Genomic DNA, 16,702 nt, shown 5'->3' on the forward strand with positions numbered 1-16,702 from the left:
CACCATGTCGGTGGCGGGGCTCAAGAAGCAGTTCTACAAGGCGAGCCAGGTGAGGCCCGCCGCTCCCGGCGCCGCTCCGCGCTGCCCCGCCGCTAGCCCCGCGCCGCTGTCGCGCTCCCCGGGGGCCTCCCCGCGCGTCGCCCCGCCGTGGTGCCGGTACCGGTGCCGGTCCCTCCCGGCGGGGTCCCGGAGCGCGGCGGGATGGCGGCGCCCCCCTGTCCCGGCCGCTCCCGCCAGCGGGGAGATGTTRTTAATTACTAGTGATACTAATAAAGGGGAGCGGGGAGCGGAGTCCTGGGGGAGCCGCCCGGGCTGCGGSTTCCGGGGCGCCGCCTTTGCCGCGCTGTGGAGCTGGGGGGGCCCCGAACGAGGAGAAGCCCCCGGCCCGAACCCCCCTTCCCGGCCGGGCCCGCGGCCCCCGCGCGCGGATCGCGCTCCCGCGCCGCTCCGGGGGCCTCGTCCCCTTCCCCGGGGTCACCCCGCGCCCCCGCTGTTAACGCTGGCGTTTTTAAGAGCGTGTTTTTGGGGCGAGGCGGGAATCGGCCCAGCTGCCTGCCGGGGAGCGCCGGCCCGGCCCTCCCCATTTCTGCGTTCGAGCCCCCGATTTAAGGCTAAGACGGATGAATTTTGCGCTCGTCCACCCGGAGGCTCCGTGGGGTTTCCAGGCAGAGCGTTTCCGCRCTTCCAAGCTCGTTCCAACTACGTTGGCTACGTGTGTTGCCTCCTTTCTCGGCCGTATTTACATAAAAGCGTTTTGCTTAAGCAGCAAAAGCGAAATAATAGATTCCTGCGGTGGCTGGGCATAAGGAATCCCATCCGCTTTCCCGCAGCGGATGTGCCGGGGCTCGGGAAGGGCTCGGGAAGGGCAGTGCTGGAAGCCCGTCTCCCGCGGCGCTGGCTCCGCGCTGCCGTCGTGGCAGGGCGTGCGGAGGTGAAAGCTCATCCCGGAGTCAAAAACAGCGCGATCCCGAGGTCTAAACGCGTCATCCGGGAATGACCGATGGAGCCCGTCACCAAGGAGGGGAATTGCTGTAAGACGAGGCCTCTGCGGGTGTGTTGGTGCCCCCGCGGTGCGTGTTTTCCTCGCACGGAGCCGTTCTGGTGGCTCGTGCGCGGCGCTGGCGGCGCAGCCCGAGCGGGACGCGGGCGCCGAGAGGGCGCCGGGGCCGGCCCCGCGTTCCCGCGCCCTGCGGAGCCCCGTTATTCCCAACAAGCGGAGTTCAGCGCCGGGAAGGGAGCGCGCGCCCTGCTCGGAAGCCGCGGACGACCCTCCGCTCCAGGGATGTTCCTGCTGCCTCCTGGGAGCATCCCAGCGCGGAGAACCGCTGGCCATTCCCTTCCTGCCGCCCGGGAGCCACTGGGCCCCGTTGTCCCGTTTTTCRGCATTCTGCTCCTCCGCTTTCCCGTTTCACCCCGCACCCCCTCCTCGCAGCAGCCCCGCTCCACACTTGGCTGCAAGGGAAGGAGGATTAGTTATTTTTTGGCTGGCTCCCTTAGACGTGTTAGGTGCTGCCAAACCCAAACATGTGGAAGGGTTTTCTTTTTTCCTAAAGTGTTGTGTGTAATTCCATGTCTGTTGTTAATTGAAGGAAAACGTAGCCGGGACCAAGGCCCGTGAGGACCCTCCTAGAAAACSTGCCCTGCTGCAGTGGCGGGGTGGGATCTTCCTCCCCCGCTTCCCATCGGGAAGAGGCTCCGRCTTGGCTGCCTCCAGAGCCCCGTGGAGCAGGGAGGTGCTGGGACTCCATCCCGTGATCCTGTGCCAACATTCCCCGTTCCCGGTGTGCTCCAGGGGGGAGGCTGCCAGGCGCCCGTGCGCAGCAGGGACCCCAGGCCGTATCCCGCTCGGAAGTGCCACAGATGGCGACCGGCTCCGCATGCACAGCCAGAACAGGTTTTGCCAGTTCCCAGGGAAATATTCTTAAAAAAGAAATCCCGTAGAAAACATCTTCCCAAGAGGAAGGAGCAGAAACAGCAGGATCTCCGAGCTCCGTGAGCCGAAGGGGAGTCGCCACATCCCGCTGGATCCACCGGCGGCTCCTCAGGCGCCGGGGCCGYGTTGGTGCCGTTTGCTGCTCCCGGTGCCGGTCTCAGTGCCGGGTTTGGCTCCGAAGCCGTCGGAGTTCTCCTGCGCAGAACCCGGCCCGGGGGAGCCGCCCGGCCCTTCCCGCCCGCTCACTCCGACGCCGCGGGCTGCGGGGAGCCGGGAGCACCACGAGCCCCGCACGTAGCCGCGTGTCCCCGTGTCCGGTGGCTCTCTGGAACGCRCAGAGGCCGCAATTGCTTTCGCCTCATCCGGGAGCTCCGGATGTCCCCCTGGTGGGGGCTTCATCCCGGAAGGATCCGGCAGCTCCCCAGCCCCCCGGCTCATGGTGCCGGTTGTCCCGGCAGTTGTTACCGCGTCCCGGGAGCTCCCAACGCCTCCGCTCGGCACCAGGTGCCACGACGGGGCAGAGGGAGCCGGAGCCGGACGTGTTTCCGCTCATCCCCCTGGCTGTCCCCCATGCCGTGGTCCCTGCACACGGAGCGGGGCCGGCCGTGCGCGGGGCAGGATAACCTTTCCCATTGCCAAACAACCTCGGAGGGCGGTTTCCCTGGCTGGAGCTTGTCCCTCAGCGCCCTGCCTGGCTACCGATGTCCTGGATGTGGAGCGGGTGCGAGCGGCCGCTCCAGGACCGCGGTGTCTTTCCGAACGGGCCCGGGCACCCATGGTGTGGGTGGCCCGGGTGCTGTTCCCTGGCAATGGGGTCTCCCGGGGCTCTGCAGCGGCTTCCAGAGGCTGCTGCTCCGGTCGCTCCGCTTAGTTTGGAGCAGGAGCCTCTGGAGCAGCCAACCTTCACTCCCGACTTGCCCTGTCTCAGCGCGTCCTCCGATTCCCTTCCGTTATCTTCTTGCTTCAAACCCAGAGGAGCCAAATCCTTCAGTTTTTCCTCCCGGCGCCGGGAGAAGTCGCCTCGCTCCGGGCCACGTTAACGGGTGGTGACAAAGCAGCGCGGCGCTCGGGCTTGCGGTGGCACCGAGAACAGGCCGTTCCTGAGGCTGGCAGCACCGTGCTCCGAGCGCTGTTCCTGCAAATCCCGCTTGGAACGGGGCGGCCGAGGGACCCTGCAGGTCTCTGCGACGCTCCCGCGGCACCMGGTGTTTGTTTTATTAATATTATCCGGGGTCAGAGTCCCCGCGGCCTCCCCGCTCCGTCCTTGAGCATTAATGTGCTCCCGAGGCGGAGAGCTGGGCCGGTATCGCCAGCCTCTCCCGAAAAACAGGATGGCTCCTGCCTCCGTATCCATTACTTTAACTTGGCCTTTTATTTATTTATTTAGGATCGCTTTCACGAGTGCCGCTGGTAGCGAGAGCTCCGTTCCTGGAAGGCAAGGACGGAAAACAGAGGTTGGGAGCTGCAGCTCTCAGTAAACCCTGCGCCGTTCGCCCCCCTRCTCGTTTTTAATGTTAAAGGGAAAGTATTATCCGTGTTTACGGCAGGGGAATCTGGGCCGCAGGAAGGATACGTGACTCACTGCAGGCCGGGGAGGAATCGTGCAGAGCTCGGACCCGCTCGGGCTCCCCTCGCGGCTGCCGCTGACGTGGGGCTTTCTGTCCAAAATCRGAGTCCTGGGGTGSCTGAGGCTGGAAGGGGCCTCTGGAGACACCGAGTGCAGCCCCCTGCTCCAGCAGGGACATTTAGCCGTCCCCCCAGCTATCCACGGACGGAGAGAGGAGCGGGACGGTGCCGGGGGGCTGGTTGCTGGATGCTGGGGAAGGAAATCCGTCCTCCTGTGTCTCCCTGCCAATACTTCCCTCCTGGGAAAGAGCAAAATGAGGATGAGATCAGGCAGGCTGGCCTGCAAAAGCTGAATCATTCCTGTAGCCCCTTTCCCTCTTCCTTCTCTCCCCTGTTCCCACATAAGCCTCTTCCCAGGGTTGGGAGGACCCGGACACGAAGCCCTTGGCTGCTGCTCGCGGTTCAGTCCCGCTGCGGAGCGCCRGGCGCCGCGGTGGCCGCGCGTCCCTGGATGTCCACGCGGAGCCCGCGGCGCCGGGGACGGATCCAGCGCCCTCCACGGCATCGCGGGCCTCGCCRCTCCCAGCCCCTCTTGGCTCTCCCTTTATTGCTATAAAAGCAAAAAAAAAATAATAAAAAATAAAGGTTTCCTCTCCCTGCATCCCTTTACCCTGCGATCCCTTCGCTTCCAGCAGCGGGTTCCTGTTGGCAGGAGGGGGCCGCGCTCGGCAGCCGGGGATGCTCCGGAGGGGTAAACGGGTTCCCTGGATCCCCTCCGGCATCGGGAGCCTCTCACCCTGGACGGACATTTCGCTTTGTGAAGCCACTGGGAATTTTGGGGGCTCTTCCTATCTCCCGTTAACGGGCTATTAATAAAATTGTGGTAGTGTCACTAATTAGCTTGCTCTTGTGCTCAAAAAAAAAAGGAAAACTTAAGCCAAGCTCCATAATGAAATTCCATCTTTCAGGCAGGATAAAATTTGCATGATTAGAGCTTTAAAGGGCATTTTCTAATAGAGAAAACAATCTCCCTAATTCACCCGAGGACTTGCAAGCCAGGCCGTGTCCTTTTTAGCCCGGGCTTCCTTCAGCCCTCAGCTCGGATAATTTACTAACCGTCCTCTTGACCAAATTTGTTTTGGCTTTACAGGGCTAGCTATATTTAAATGCAGGCTTGCCACCTTTGTGATAAGATAGGCAGAAAAACGGCGAATAATCATCCGCCCACAAAGCAAATGCACCGAGGAAGAAAGTGCGGCTCGTGCCAAGGGCTTTTTCCCTTCCCCTCCGGCTCTCCTCATGTTCTGGCTAAACGGTGAGGGGTTTAAAACCCATCTCAATCCGTGCTCGTGGCTTTGGGGGGACTCCCGGCGCGCCGGGCAGGCCCAAATCCACAGCTCCAGATGTTGCTCTTCCCGTGTGCAGCAAAGCTGCTCCTCGTTGCGCCGCGTGGGTTTTCCAGGCTGAGGGAATCCGTGTTTTCGGGCCGGGGTGCCACGGTTGCCGGTGTGGGGCTCGGCGGGCGCCCGTCCCCGCTCCGCTCCCTCGGGAGTTCCTGCTCCGTGCCGATAGCCGCCGAGCTCTTCCTGCTATTCACGCTAACAAAGGCACCTCTGTGTTTCTAGAGCCGGGCTTATTTATCCCCCTTTTGATGTCTGTGRATGCGGCGGTGCTGTCAGCTCCGACCTGTGGCTTCCGAATGCTTCCCGTGTGGAGCRGGGGGTGTCCAAAGCACCGGGCACAGGCCCCTCACCGCTCCCTTTGGAAGAGAACACGGTCCTACCTTCCTTTCCAAAGGAAAGCAGCTGTTTTCCCAAGGGCTCTCCCAAGTGCGGCTTTCCTTCCCTTTCCTCGCTTCCAGTGCAGTCCATAGGAGCAGAGTGCGGGAGGCTGSTTTCCCGCCCTTGCCAATCCCACATATTCCAGAGGAGGCCACGGCCTCACTCCTCGTCCGCCGTGGCTCATCCTTGGAAAGCCGCAGTAGGATCCAGCAAAAGAGGCAAAGGGAAACCCACRCCTGCAAAGAGCAGTGGGAGCGACGGATCAGCAAAGCTGGGAATGTTGGTCCAGAATGAACAGAGGTTTGGGCAAGAGCCTCAGGTCCCGCGGGATGCAGGGGAGCCGGGATGTGAGCCCCGTTTCCTCTCGGCTGGAAGCGCCGCCCGCCGCGCTCGGGGCACCAGGGCCAGGAGGAGAGAGCGGCCGCGCACGGCGGCCGGTTCCGYTTCCCCGTTTGGACCCAATTCTTATTATTTCCCTTCTAGCTGGGTAGAAATGATGTCTCGTTTGGTGCAGAGCAGGAGAGAAGGAGAGCAGGAGAACTAATAGCAGGAGAAAATGGTTGTTGGGAGGCTCCGCTTTCGTGTGGCGAGAGCATTGGAGTGTCTACCCAATGTGGCGATAAGTGTGGAAGCTTTTCCCGGGAATCTACAGCGGGAATCTGTCCCGGGAGCAGTTCCATGCCCCTTCCCATCCCATCCTAGCCCTGTCCCAGCTTGGCATTGGCCCGGACGAGGCCGAGCTGCCGCTGACTGCCCAGGGAAGGGAAGGGAGCCCTGTTCTCCTCGGGGGGCTCGGCGCAGCCAGCACTGCAGGTGGGATAAGCGGAGACCCCAGGGCCCTACAAAGAGCGAGCGCAGCGTGGGTTTGAACCGGGCGGCTGCAGGCTCGTGTCTTTAATCGATGCCGTCCGCGCTCCTGCGAAACCATCTGCCGGGTGGAGATGAGTCACTCGCGGTGCTCCGAGGAGGAGCCGGGCAGGTGGCTCCTGCCGCCCAGGCGCGCTGAGCCGACAACCTGGGGTCACTTTGAAGACGTTTCTGCTTCGTCAGGAGGAGCAGGTTGGAGCTGTGCCCCGTTCTGGGCAGACCTGGCTGCCCTGCTGCGGCACATCGAGGCGCTCGAGCTGTTGCGTGGGGCGCAGAGCAGCCAGATGCCTTTCAGATGGTGAGGGGGCGGCCGGCCCCGTCCCTCCGCGCACACGTTTCTCCGTCGCACGTGGCTGGAGGTGGCGGCGGCGCCTCTACGTGCGCTGGCACCGGCGCCTTCCCAGCGCTCCCACGGGAACGGCCCTTTCCTTGAAGGAAGGAAGGAAGCGGGGGCTTCCTTCCTGAGCAAGGAAGTGCAGGAAGAGAYGGAGGGCCGGGAATAGAGCAGAGGYGCTGGMCGGGAAGAGCTGGCGCTGCGGCRCAGGGCGCTCYGTGGCCCAKAAACGGGGCRCTGGGCRGCGAGGGGCCACCCACGGTGGCTGGTTCTGTGGGGCAGCAGCGTGAGACCCTCGAGGGGTGTTTGTGGGGTGTGCCCCRCTCTTCCCACCGGGAAAGACGTGGGGAAACGGGGAGCAGCGGATGGATCCGCTCCCCTTCCCTCCCCCTGCAGTGCTCGGCTTTGGGGAGAGAGCGCATCCGGTGCCCAAGGCCTCTGCCGTCCCCTTCCCTAGGAGGCACCGCACTTATCCCTAATTCCACACCCTAAACACTCCGGCCTGTTCTTTTCCCTTCCAAGCARGTGGGAGGAGGTGGCTGGGATTAGCGTGCGCTTTGCCGGGGGCGTCCTGAGCTCCGGCTAAACCGGGACGGCTGCTGCCGCGCAGCGACGCGCGTCCCCGAGACGGGACCGTCCGTGCGAACACGGCCGAGCTGCTGCCAAGGAGAGCCTGACATGCTCTGCGGAGACACGTGGGCCCGTACGCGATGCCAGCACGGCCTGGCTGGCACGTGCCGAGCGGYAGGGAGCAGGGACGTGGGGAAACGCCAGGATTGGGCCGGGCGGACCCGGCTGGCCCGGCGCCTTCCAGCCTTGCTGGCCTGGATCACAACATGAAGGGGACAATGGAAGCTGCGTGGGGTGCTTGGCACGAGGCGCAGGACACGGAACGCGGCCTCCTCCCTGCGCGAGCGGGTCCGGCCGGGAGCCTCGCAGGGCCTTGCAGGGAAAACACCCGGGTGTTTTCCATACCCGCCATCGCCGCATTCCCGCTCGTCCCGAGCGCGCTGTGGAAGAGGGCGCCTCAAGGAGCCCTTGGAGCGACCCCGGCCACCAGCTTGGAGAGCAGCAGAGCCCAGTGACTGTCACCAGTACCCAGCCCTGGTCACTGCAGGTCCCTTTTAAATCTTAAACACAGAGGAGGCAGCAGAGCAAATTAATGTCTTAGACCCGCAGAGCTGCCCAGCCTGGTGATAAAGGTACCGTGACAATGGCCTGAAATTCCACCTAATTCCAGGGAATTGTGCCGAGCCGGCGCGGGGCAGGGGCCTTCCCATAGCCCAGCAGGAACAGCCAGCAGGATGCAAAGGACTGGCGCATTGGGCACCGATTCGAGGCAATTTTCCCTTAATTGTCTATTCTGCGTGTCCGTCTGCGGACGTGTCGCGCGCAACCCCGTTCCGCCCGGATTCCAAACATTTACGGCACCTGTGTAATTATTCCGCGGGCGGCTTTTTCCACTGAGCCGGCTCTTTTTTAATGAAGGGAGCTGTTAGCCGGGCAGGACGCTGGGCAGGAGCGGGCCCGGAGCGTTGGCCGGAGCGGGAGCGCCCGGCAGGATGGCAGGAACACTCCTGTATGAGCTCAGGACTCAGCTACGCAGGGCGCGCGCTAATCGCCAGCATCCTTTTAATTAAGCACTGATGAGAAGTGAGGAATTGATCGCTGGCTGCTCCGCTGGAATATCAGCTCTCCAGCCGCCCCTTCCCGCCTCCCTGCACAGGGAAACAGCCACCCTGTTTGGAAGCGGTTTGAGCTGCCCGGTCTGTAACATCCCACCGTCACCTTGGGGCTGCCGAGTTCGCTTCCCTCTTTCTGAGGGCAGCGCCCGCAGCCTCCATGTGAGCAGGGCCCCCAAAATCACCAGCTGGCACTGGGAAACGCGGCCTCCGATGGCATTTCTTGGCTGTCAAAAGGAAGGGTTAACCCAGTCTGCAAGCGCCGCTGCCTCCTGCATCCTCTCGGCTTTCCGAAGGGTGTCCGAAAGGTGATTTRCTCGGCGTGCGCCGGTTTGGGGGGCAAAAGAGTCAGCTCTGCAGGCCGGGCGGGCTCGGCCGCGTGTCCCCAACGCGAGCGCTGCCTGTCGCCTCGACGGGGACTGGGCTGGGGGGAAACGTGCCCCCCACTGGGGCTCTGTACATTTAATAACGCACYTTTCGCTCATGTCTTTAGCTGGCGTGAGGGGAAGGTGAGGCTTAGGGAGAAAGAGGGTCTTTTCCTTAGTCCAAGTGATATTCTGAAGCAAGCAGAGACCCCAGCTCCACCTTTGCGTGTCAGACCTCTCACCTCTTCGCCTGTTTTAGGACAGCCATCGGAGGAGCCTTGATAAAAGGACTGGAAAACGTCGCTGTAGTTTCTGCAGATCTTTATGCTCTGCTTGAAGAGACTTCACAACCCTGGCCCGGTCCCTGAGCTCCTCCGGCATTCCCAGCAGCTCTTCCCGTGGGAGCGCGGGGAGCTCTGGTTCGGCCCGTTGGGAGCTCTGCCCTCAGCTCCCGTGTTGGCTGCTGCGAGCCGAGTGTGTTAATTCCCTATTTCCTTGCGTTTTGCCATGTGTGAAACCCCAGCCTGTCTCAAAATGGAGTTGTGAGACTCTTGCTCGCTTTTTCCAGCAAGCGTTGGAGTCGGAGCTGTGTGGTGGGATTTAGAGAGCTCCGCATCRCCCCTGCGGTAAGGAATATCCAGCCTGCCTGGGGACTCAGCGGTGCTTTGAGGGTGCCTTGTTGGATGCTGCCGAGCAAAGAGGTGCCTGGATTTTTAACGGGGCCGTTTTTAATCTAATAAAGAGATTTTTAATCTCTTTATCAAAGAGCCACGTGTGGTTTTGCTGTGGAGGCCGAGCACATGCCAGCGGCACCAACTGACAGTCGCGTTAACCTCAACCAGGAGACGGGAGGAGGCCTGAGGAGCTCTGGTGTGCCTSATGCCTCCTGATGCCTCCTCCTCGCTCTGTTTCCACAGCTGGTCAGCGAGAAGGTTGGAGGGGCTGAAGGGACCAAGCTCGACGATGACTTCAAGGAAATGGAAAAGGTGAGAAAGGGAGTGAGAAAAATCCCAAAAACACCCGCTGTCTCCTCTGTGGCCTTTCCAGAGCTCAGAGCTGAATTTCCCGGCTTGTTTTTCCTGCAGAAAGTGGATCTGACCAGCAAGGCAGTAACAGAAGTATTGACCAGGACAATAGAGTACCTGCAGCCTAACCCAGGTGAGTGCTGCACCTCTCCATCCTCTGTCCCAGCTGCCCGGGGAAAGAGGCAGAGAGACGCACCAGGACAGACCATTTCAGGCCTCGGCACGTCAGCCAGCAGCCCGTTTTCAACATCAGATTTGCTGGTGCAAGCTGGGCTGCCTCGTTCCACTCCTGTTCCTCCCTTACTGGCCTCGCTGGGGGATCCAGAGGCCCCTTTTGCCCGGTGCTGTGTTTCTGGACTGTAAGACACTGAGTCGCCTTTATCCCCAGACCTAGAGAGAAACCAAAGGGGACCAGTTTTCATGCAGTGTCCAGAAAAAGCCGCATCCCTGGGCTGACACGGGGTGCCTGGGCTTGTAGCCATTGCCTCTGGAGCCTGCTGTGCTGCTCGTTTCCAGCCAGCCCTTCGGAGAGCCCTCCGGGGACCGAGGGAACCTCCTTCGGCCTTCGCTCGCAGCCTACAGGGAGTGATTTTTGCTCCCTGCCTTGGCAAAGAGATTCCTCTCTTCGTAGYGAGTGGTATTTCTGGGAGATGGAGACAACAGGGCTCGCTCGCTTGGGGAGTGACGCGGGCAGTGGCCGCAAGCGGTGGCCAACTCGGCTGTGGCCGTTTCTGTGGCAGCTTCCAGAGCCAAGCTGACCATGCTGAACACGATGTCGAAGATCCGCGGGCAGGTGAAGAACCCCGGCTACCCGCAGTCGGAAGGGCTGCTGGGCGAGAGCATGATCCGCTACGGCAAGGAGCTGGGCGACGACTCCAACTTCGGTGAGTGCCCTGGCGCCCGCGGCGAGGGCTCGTGCGCACCGTGCCCGATCCCCTTGTACTCATTGCTTTGGGTGAAAAGCCCACCTTGTAATGCTTTTTTCTTAATTATTATTAAGCTTTGGGAAAACAGGAATCTGCATGTAGGAAAAATGACCTCCTCACTTCTAAACTCAAGAGTGGTGGTGTGGAAAAGAGATTGAATGAGATGAGGAGTTTTGCTGCACGGTTTCCAACTAAAACTCCACTTTAGGGAGGCCGGAGCCAGGAAATCTTTCCGTGTAGTAATTCCTCCTAACCATGAAACGACCCATGTGTGCCTTGCAGGGAGGAGGGGGCGAAGCCCTTCGGTGACATCAGCCTTAATCCGCTAAAACATGGGTCTGCACATGTGACGGATCCAGGACAGCGCACAGCTGCCCGATGACTCCCATGGCAGGGAGGGCCCTTCTTGCCTCAGGAAAATTAAAAAGCTCTGGCTGCTTTGTGGCAGTGACAAATGGGTCTCAAGGGCGTCCCTGGCTGCTCCAAGCCCCGCGTCCCTCTTGCCCTGCAGGAACCGGAGCTATTGTGGAGCACACGGGGGAAGGAAGTTTTTAGACGAGCATACCAAATCTCACTTCCTTTAATGGCCTCTCTTTAAAGGAACACTTAACTTGATAAATTTATATTTTAATACCACACCCATCCCTGTGACAGGTTATTTAGTGGTATCAAGCTTGAAGCAATTCTTTTGCAAATATACTCTGTATATTTTTTCCGCATAGGCAGTAGGCTGGTGGTTCACTTCACCATCTATTTCACTTCCACATTCTCTTGTACTAATCCAGTGCTGAAATGGTTGGTTTGCCAAAACTATRCAGGAATAATTTAATCTATAAAAGGTTTCCACTGGAATAGAAAAGCTAAGACTAGAAATGCTTTGCTGGTAGTCTGTCTGGCTTAGCTCTTATTGTGGTAGGAACCTTGGAAAAGCACAAAACTAGCTCGGTTTCAATAAGCAGCTTGGAGCTGTCTCAATTTGRAGGAGAGAAGGTTGGCCCGAGAGAGGGTAGAGTCTAAAATCAATAAAAGGCGCGGGTTTGCTGCCAGCATCTGGGGAAACTTCACCAATTTGCTCAGCGTGCTGCTCTTGGCTTCAAACCATCCGCACAAAGGGACGGCCGGGCTGACTCCGGCCCAACGTGCCCGTGCAGGGGCCAGCAGAGGCCAAGGAGCAGAGCCAGGTTAGCGCCGCGCTGCCAGTTACGAGCRCAGGGACTCCCTGAACATCCAGGGGAGTTTTCCAGTTATTTTTCTACCTTTTCCTCCCTCCTGGGGGAGATCAACCCTGTCTCTGAAGGCGTGTTGGTCTCGCAGTGAGCCTGGCCGTGCTGTTTTCGCACCGGGCGATGCTCCGGAGAGATGGAAACGCAGGGATGTTTGACACGAAGGAGCTTGCACACGCTGGGCGCCGTGGCGGAATGGCCCTGCATGCAGCCACAGACCCCACGTAACGGGCTGGCCTCTGTTCCCTCTCCCTTCTCCTCCCTGCCCCTCCTCACTCGAAGGTGATGCGCTTCTCGATGCTGGCGAATCTATGAAACGGCTGGCTGAAGTGAAGGACTCGCTGGATATTGAAGTCAAACAAAATTTTATTGATCCCCTCCAGAACCTGTGTGACAAGGACCTGAAAGAAATCCAGGTAAAACCTGAGATTTTTTTTCCCCTCTTCTTTCATTTCTTAAGATTCTGGCCTCTTCTGACTATCAGTGCATGCAATCACTTGCTCCATTGCAGTGGGAATCCTGGTGGACCGGCTTGGGTACCAGGTCTGTTCCCCTGCACTTTGTGGACTTGCTCTCATCAGATTCACTAGAATTTGCCCCCTCTCAATGTGCTCAGCAYCACTGCTCCTGCTCCTGAGCAGCTCGCAAGGCTTCATGTGGGTTTGAATGTAGGAACTTCATATACCTGGGTCAATTTGTGAAGGACATTCTGCTAGTAAGTGCTGACATAYGGTCTGGGATCACCAGATTTGATTCTCATGTTCCATTCAGGGCTGCTGTGCATTAAACTTTACAATATGCTTCACTTGCGCCATGAGCTTGTAACCTTCCTCTCCCCAGCACCATCTCAAGAAGCTGGAAGGCCGACGCTTGGACTTCGACTACAAGAAGAAGCGACAGGGGAAGATCCCTGATGAGGAACTTCGACAGGCCATGGAGAAATTTGAAGAGTCCAAGGAAGTAGCTGAGACCAGCATGCACAACCTCCTAGAAACTGATGTGAGTGCTTGGAGAGGACACAGCCTCAACCTCTGCCCTAGGCTGGGTGCTGCTGGGCCACTGCTCTGGATGTCCCTGCTAGAGCAGGAAGGTTGGACTAGATGATCTCCAGAGATCCCAYCCAACCTTAACCATTCTGTGATTCTGCCACTGTGCCTGTGTCCAGTACCTGGAGGTGGGATCTCTTGAGGAACAGATGACTTAGAGACACTGACTTCCACTCTTGCTCTTGGCAGTGTAGTTTTGCTCTCCGATAACCCAGATCTGAGTACGCAGCACGTGGTGTCACAGGCCTCTTTCCTCTCTCTAGCCCCTTCCTCCTGATCCAGCCCGTGGCAGAGGGAGAGGCTGGAGCTGCACTCAGTGGGTCTCTTCTTGATGTGCTTATTAAACGAGTGGGAACAAGTTTGGGCAGCTGAGGCAGCTCACGTGGGAAGGGTTTGAAGAGCCAGTGAAGCCCTGAGGGTGGCAGGCAGCAGCCTCTTGTCCTGGTGGGTCCCAGTCACTGAGTGACCCCTGAAATGCTCAGCCTTCTCCCTGACTCCTCGGGAACGCTGCTCCACGTGTGCCGGGCGTCTCCTGGGAGCAGGGAAAAGCCGCTCATGCCTCCTTGGTGTGATCCCTGCAGATCGAGCAGGTGAGCCAGCTCTCGGCGCTGGTGGACGCTCAGCTGGACTACCACCGGCAGGCCGTGCAGATCCTGGACGAGCTCGCGGACAAGCTCAAGCGCAGGTGAGGCCCGGGGTGCTGCAGGGGCTCCTGCTCGTCACAGCCACAAGCTCCTCCTGCCACACGTGCCTCTAAGTACCTGAGTTTATCCCCTGGTATTAAGGCCACCTCTTGCAGTCCGTGTTGCCTCAATCCAAAGCTYCTTTGGATTGCAGGGAGCAGTAGCAGCTGCACAGCCCATCCGCAGTGACAGGTACATTCTGGCATCTGAAGCCACCCTCCTGTGCTTGCTTCATCTCTAAGTGATGCCTGTTAGTTTGAGTCGTGCCTGGATTAGTATGTGCTGCTCCCAGGGAAGTTGGGGCTGAATTTGGCAGGAGAAAGCTGGAGAGATCACTTCCTTAGAGGAATGTGTCTCTGAGCTGCCSAGGTCAGACTCCTCATCCTCCAGCCGGCCTTGTCTCTCCTTTCTGTGCACGAGAGTCTCCCGGTGGACCCTGCTGCCGACGTGGCTCTGCTGTCCGTGTCCTGGAGCCTCGAGCCGCGTGTTGCTGCTCCGGGCGGCAGATCCTGGTGCGCGGGAGCAGGAAGGACTGTGATCCTGCCTGGCCTTGCCGCTCTCCCTGTCCCTCCTTGGATCTCCAGGCGCTCCCTAGAGTGCACGTGGCAGCTGCTGAGGTGCCAGGGGACACAGAGCTCCTGTGCAATCACCCGCGAGCTGTTTCGTGAACTGGCACCGTCCCTGCTGCTCYGTCCCGCCTGCACGAGCACCTCCGCAAGCCCCGTCCACGGCGGGAGAAGAGGTTTCATCCTGCCCAGGCCTCCCGTCCTGAGCCAGGCCTGGGGCAGCCTGACGCAGAGCGGCTGGGTCGGGGCCAGGGCGGCGGCTGCAGCTCTCGCTGATCTGGCGCTGCTGCCTCTGCTTTCGTCACGCACCGAATCGCTGAGTGGCCGCTGTGGCCCCAGTGAATCCGGAGCTGGGAGGATCCTGCCAGTGTGAGCGTGCGAGCTGCTGCACCAGTGTCCTCTGCTGGCCTGCGAGCAGCAAAACCCGCCTGGGCCGCCTCCAAGGCAGAGCCCRGAGCATCTTGCCTCCCCTAGGGGCAGTGTGAAGGGCTCGCAAACCCTGGAGAACGGAGACGATCCGTCTTTAAAATGCCCCAGCACAGAGGGGTGCACGGATTTTTGTGCACCAGCTAAGCASTCTGCACCTCAGCAAAGCCACCAGGTAGAATAGGTGCCACCTTGCTCGGAGCGGTCTGCAACAACTTCTTTTAGCATGTGGTGCAAATAGAGCCTTGCAGGACGGGCTCAGTCCCGGGCTGAGATGACAAGAGCTGAGAKTGGCCTCGGTGAGTGATACCTGCCTGGGCAGCAGGAGATTTTGGGGRCGTGGGGAGGAAGGTTCCCTCTTCCAGCCTTCACAGGACCTTCATTTCTCCAAAGCATTCACAGCAGCAGCCCAGATGTGAGTTGATCTCGTCGTACTCGGTGTCACTTCAGTTTAGTCACGGGTCTTTTCCTTCTTCTAGGATGAGGGAGGCCTCCTCGCGCCCCAAGCGRGAGTACAAGCCCAAGCCCAGGGAGACGTATGATTTTGGAGAAAGCGACCAGTCCAACGGGGGCTTCTCTTGCAATCCTACCCCCAAAGTCTCAGGTAAAGCTGTCCCACGTGTGTGCACGCAGGTGCCYCCGGAGCACAGATGGCCTCCTGGGGATGGAGGGGAACTTCTCTGCCTGGAAATGTTATTTCTAACRTGCTCGATGTGTCTGTGGGAGCTGGTGGCTCTGAAGATGCCAGAAATGCCTCAACATTCGGGCTCTTTTCTCGTGGCTTTGGGGCAGTCCCAGCAGAGTCTCCTGCTGGGGACGCCGACCCGTAATGTCCAGTCAGTGCCAGCAGTGGCAGACAGGAGAAATGAAACCTCTTTCCCTCCCTGCCTGTCCTGCATCATGGTGCATCCCTCCCTCCGTGGGCCCGCCGAGGCGGATGGGTCTCTAACGCAGCATGCGGGATGCCCTGTTTCTCCTAACAGATGCTCCCTTTGGGGCCTGCCTTCCCCCCTCCCCAGTTCCCGTTGTTTTAAGCATGTCTCTTTTTGTTTGGAAGCAGCTTCCTCCTCTTTCCGATCCGACAAGCCGTCCCGCGCCTCCGTCAGGAGTATCCGTGAGTTTCCTCCCTCCRCACTGCATGATGTGTGACCATCCCTCCCCGCTCCTCCTTGTTCCTCCTCCATTGACACTGCTGCTTAGAGCCACTAATTCCTTTGTGCCTGGCCAGCGGGACAGCTGAGCTAAACCTGCACCAGGGCTCAAACTAACGGAGCTGCTCTGGATTGGCATTTACTGCCCCCAGAATTGGGCTTTCGCTCTCCTGCAGCAGCTGTTCCCTGTTTCCATTCCCGTTGCCAGCAACCCGGCCTTCCTCTCTCCTGCTGCCGCTGCCCACCGCAGCTCAGGGCTGGACACGACGAGTGGGGTTTGTGGCCGGTGCTCCCGGAGCCTCGAGTGGGTCGCGGGGGCGAGGAAGACCCTGGGCAGGATCAGCGGGTTCCTACCGAAGGCTCTCGCTGGGTCGCGGGCGCCAGGCTGGACCTGTGGCTCCGAGGCGTTGGGGTAGAGGAAGCGCTTTGGGTTGCGGGTCCACTTGGGTAGTTTGGGAATTGGTGCAAAAATGGACCTGCTTTTGGCTGCTGCTTTTGGTGTTTTCTGGGTCCTCTTCTGGTGTTGGTTCTGTCCTCACTGGGGATGTTCAGCAGATCGTTTGCGCTCTCATTCTGCTGTTTGCTCATCCCGTTAGGAAGAGCTCGAGCCCAGAGCCCCGACAGGGAGGGCAGGCAGGGGCCGGAGCCCCTGGCAGAGGCTGCTTTAGCTCCAGCCATTTTCAGCAGCATCCCTAAACCCCCAAAGCTCCGTGTGCGCCCACCCCAGGGCTCGCATTTTAGTGCCAAATACAGCAAGCCGYGGTACTTATCTTGCTGCAGAAAAACCCAGCCCTAACCCATCGGCAGCGTGACGCCTAAATCACGCAGCTGAGAGGTGGGAAAGAGAAGTGGGTCCTGCCGCGCCGCGAGCGCGACCCTGGGCGTCCCCGGGGCCGCGCTGCCAATTCCAGGGGGACGAGGTGTAAATCTCGTCGCGAGGAAGCCACGATGGGGCAGGCAGAGGCTGGTGGAGGCTGGTGGAGGATAGTGGAGGATGGTGGAGGATGGTGGAGGATGGCGGAGGACAGTGGAGGATAGTGGAGGATGGTGGAGGCCGGTGGAGGCCGGTGGAGGATAGTGGAGGATGGTGGAGGCCGGTGGAGGATAGTGGAGGATGGTGGAGGATGG

At 60.0% G+C, this 16,702-nt stretch overlaps 1 protein-coding gene across 2 annotated transcripts in view; it reads left to right on the forward strand.

Moving 5' to 3' along the window:
- Positions 1-3: 3 nt before the first annotated feature.
- Positions 4-16,702, forward strand: part of SH3GL1 (SH3 domain containing GRB2 like 1, endophilin A2) — a 17,772-nt gene continuing 1,073 nt past the window's right edge. Inside the window, exons 1-9 of one of the 2 annotated variants that reach the window (XM_026035277.1) lie at positions 4-49; positions 9,446-9,514; positions 9,614-9,686; positions 10,294-10,437; positions 11,985-12,118; positions 12,543-12,701; positions 13,330-13,433; positions 14,903-15,027; positions 15,484-15,537. In XM_026035277.1, the coding sequence (XP_025891062.1) occupies positions 5-49; positions 9,446-9,514; positions 9,614-9,686; positions 10,294-10,437; positions 11,985-12,118; positions 12,543-12,701; positions 13,330-13,433; positions 14,903-15,027; positions 15,484-15,537 (907 nt within the window). In that variant the 5' untranslated portion in view covers position 4. The remainder of the gene's footprint in view (positions 50-9,445; positions 9,515-9,613; positions 9,687-10,293; positions 10,438-11,984; positions 12,119-12,542; positions 12,702-13,329; positions 13,434-14,902; positions 15,028-15,483; positions 15,538-16,702) is intronic. The other variant, XM_026035278.1, reaches the window with a different exon arrangement.

The sequence above is a fragment of the Nothoprocta perdicaria genome, unplaced genomic scaffold (genome assembly GCF_003342845.1).
Source record: "Nothoprocta perdicaria isolate Ctin4 unplaced genomic scaffold, notPer1 scaffold_157, whole genome shotgun sequence".
NCBI lineage: Eukaryota > Metazoa > Chordata > Aves > Tinamiformes > Tinamidae > Nothoprocta > Nothoprocta perdicaria.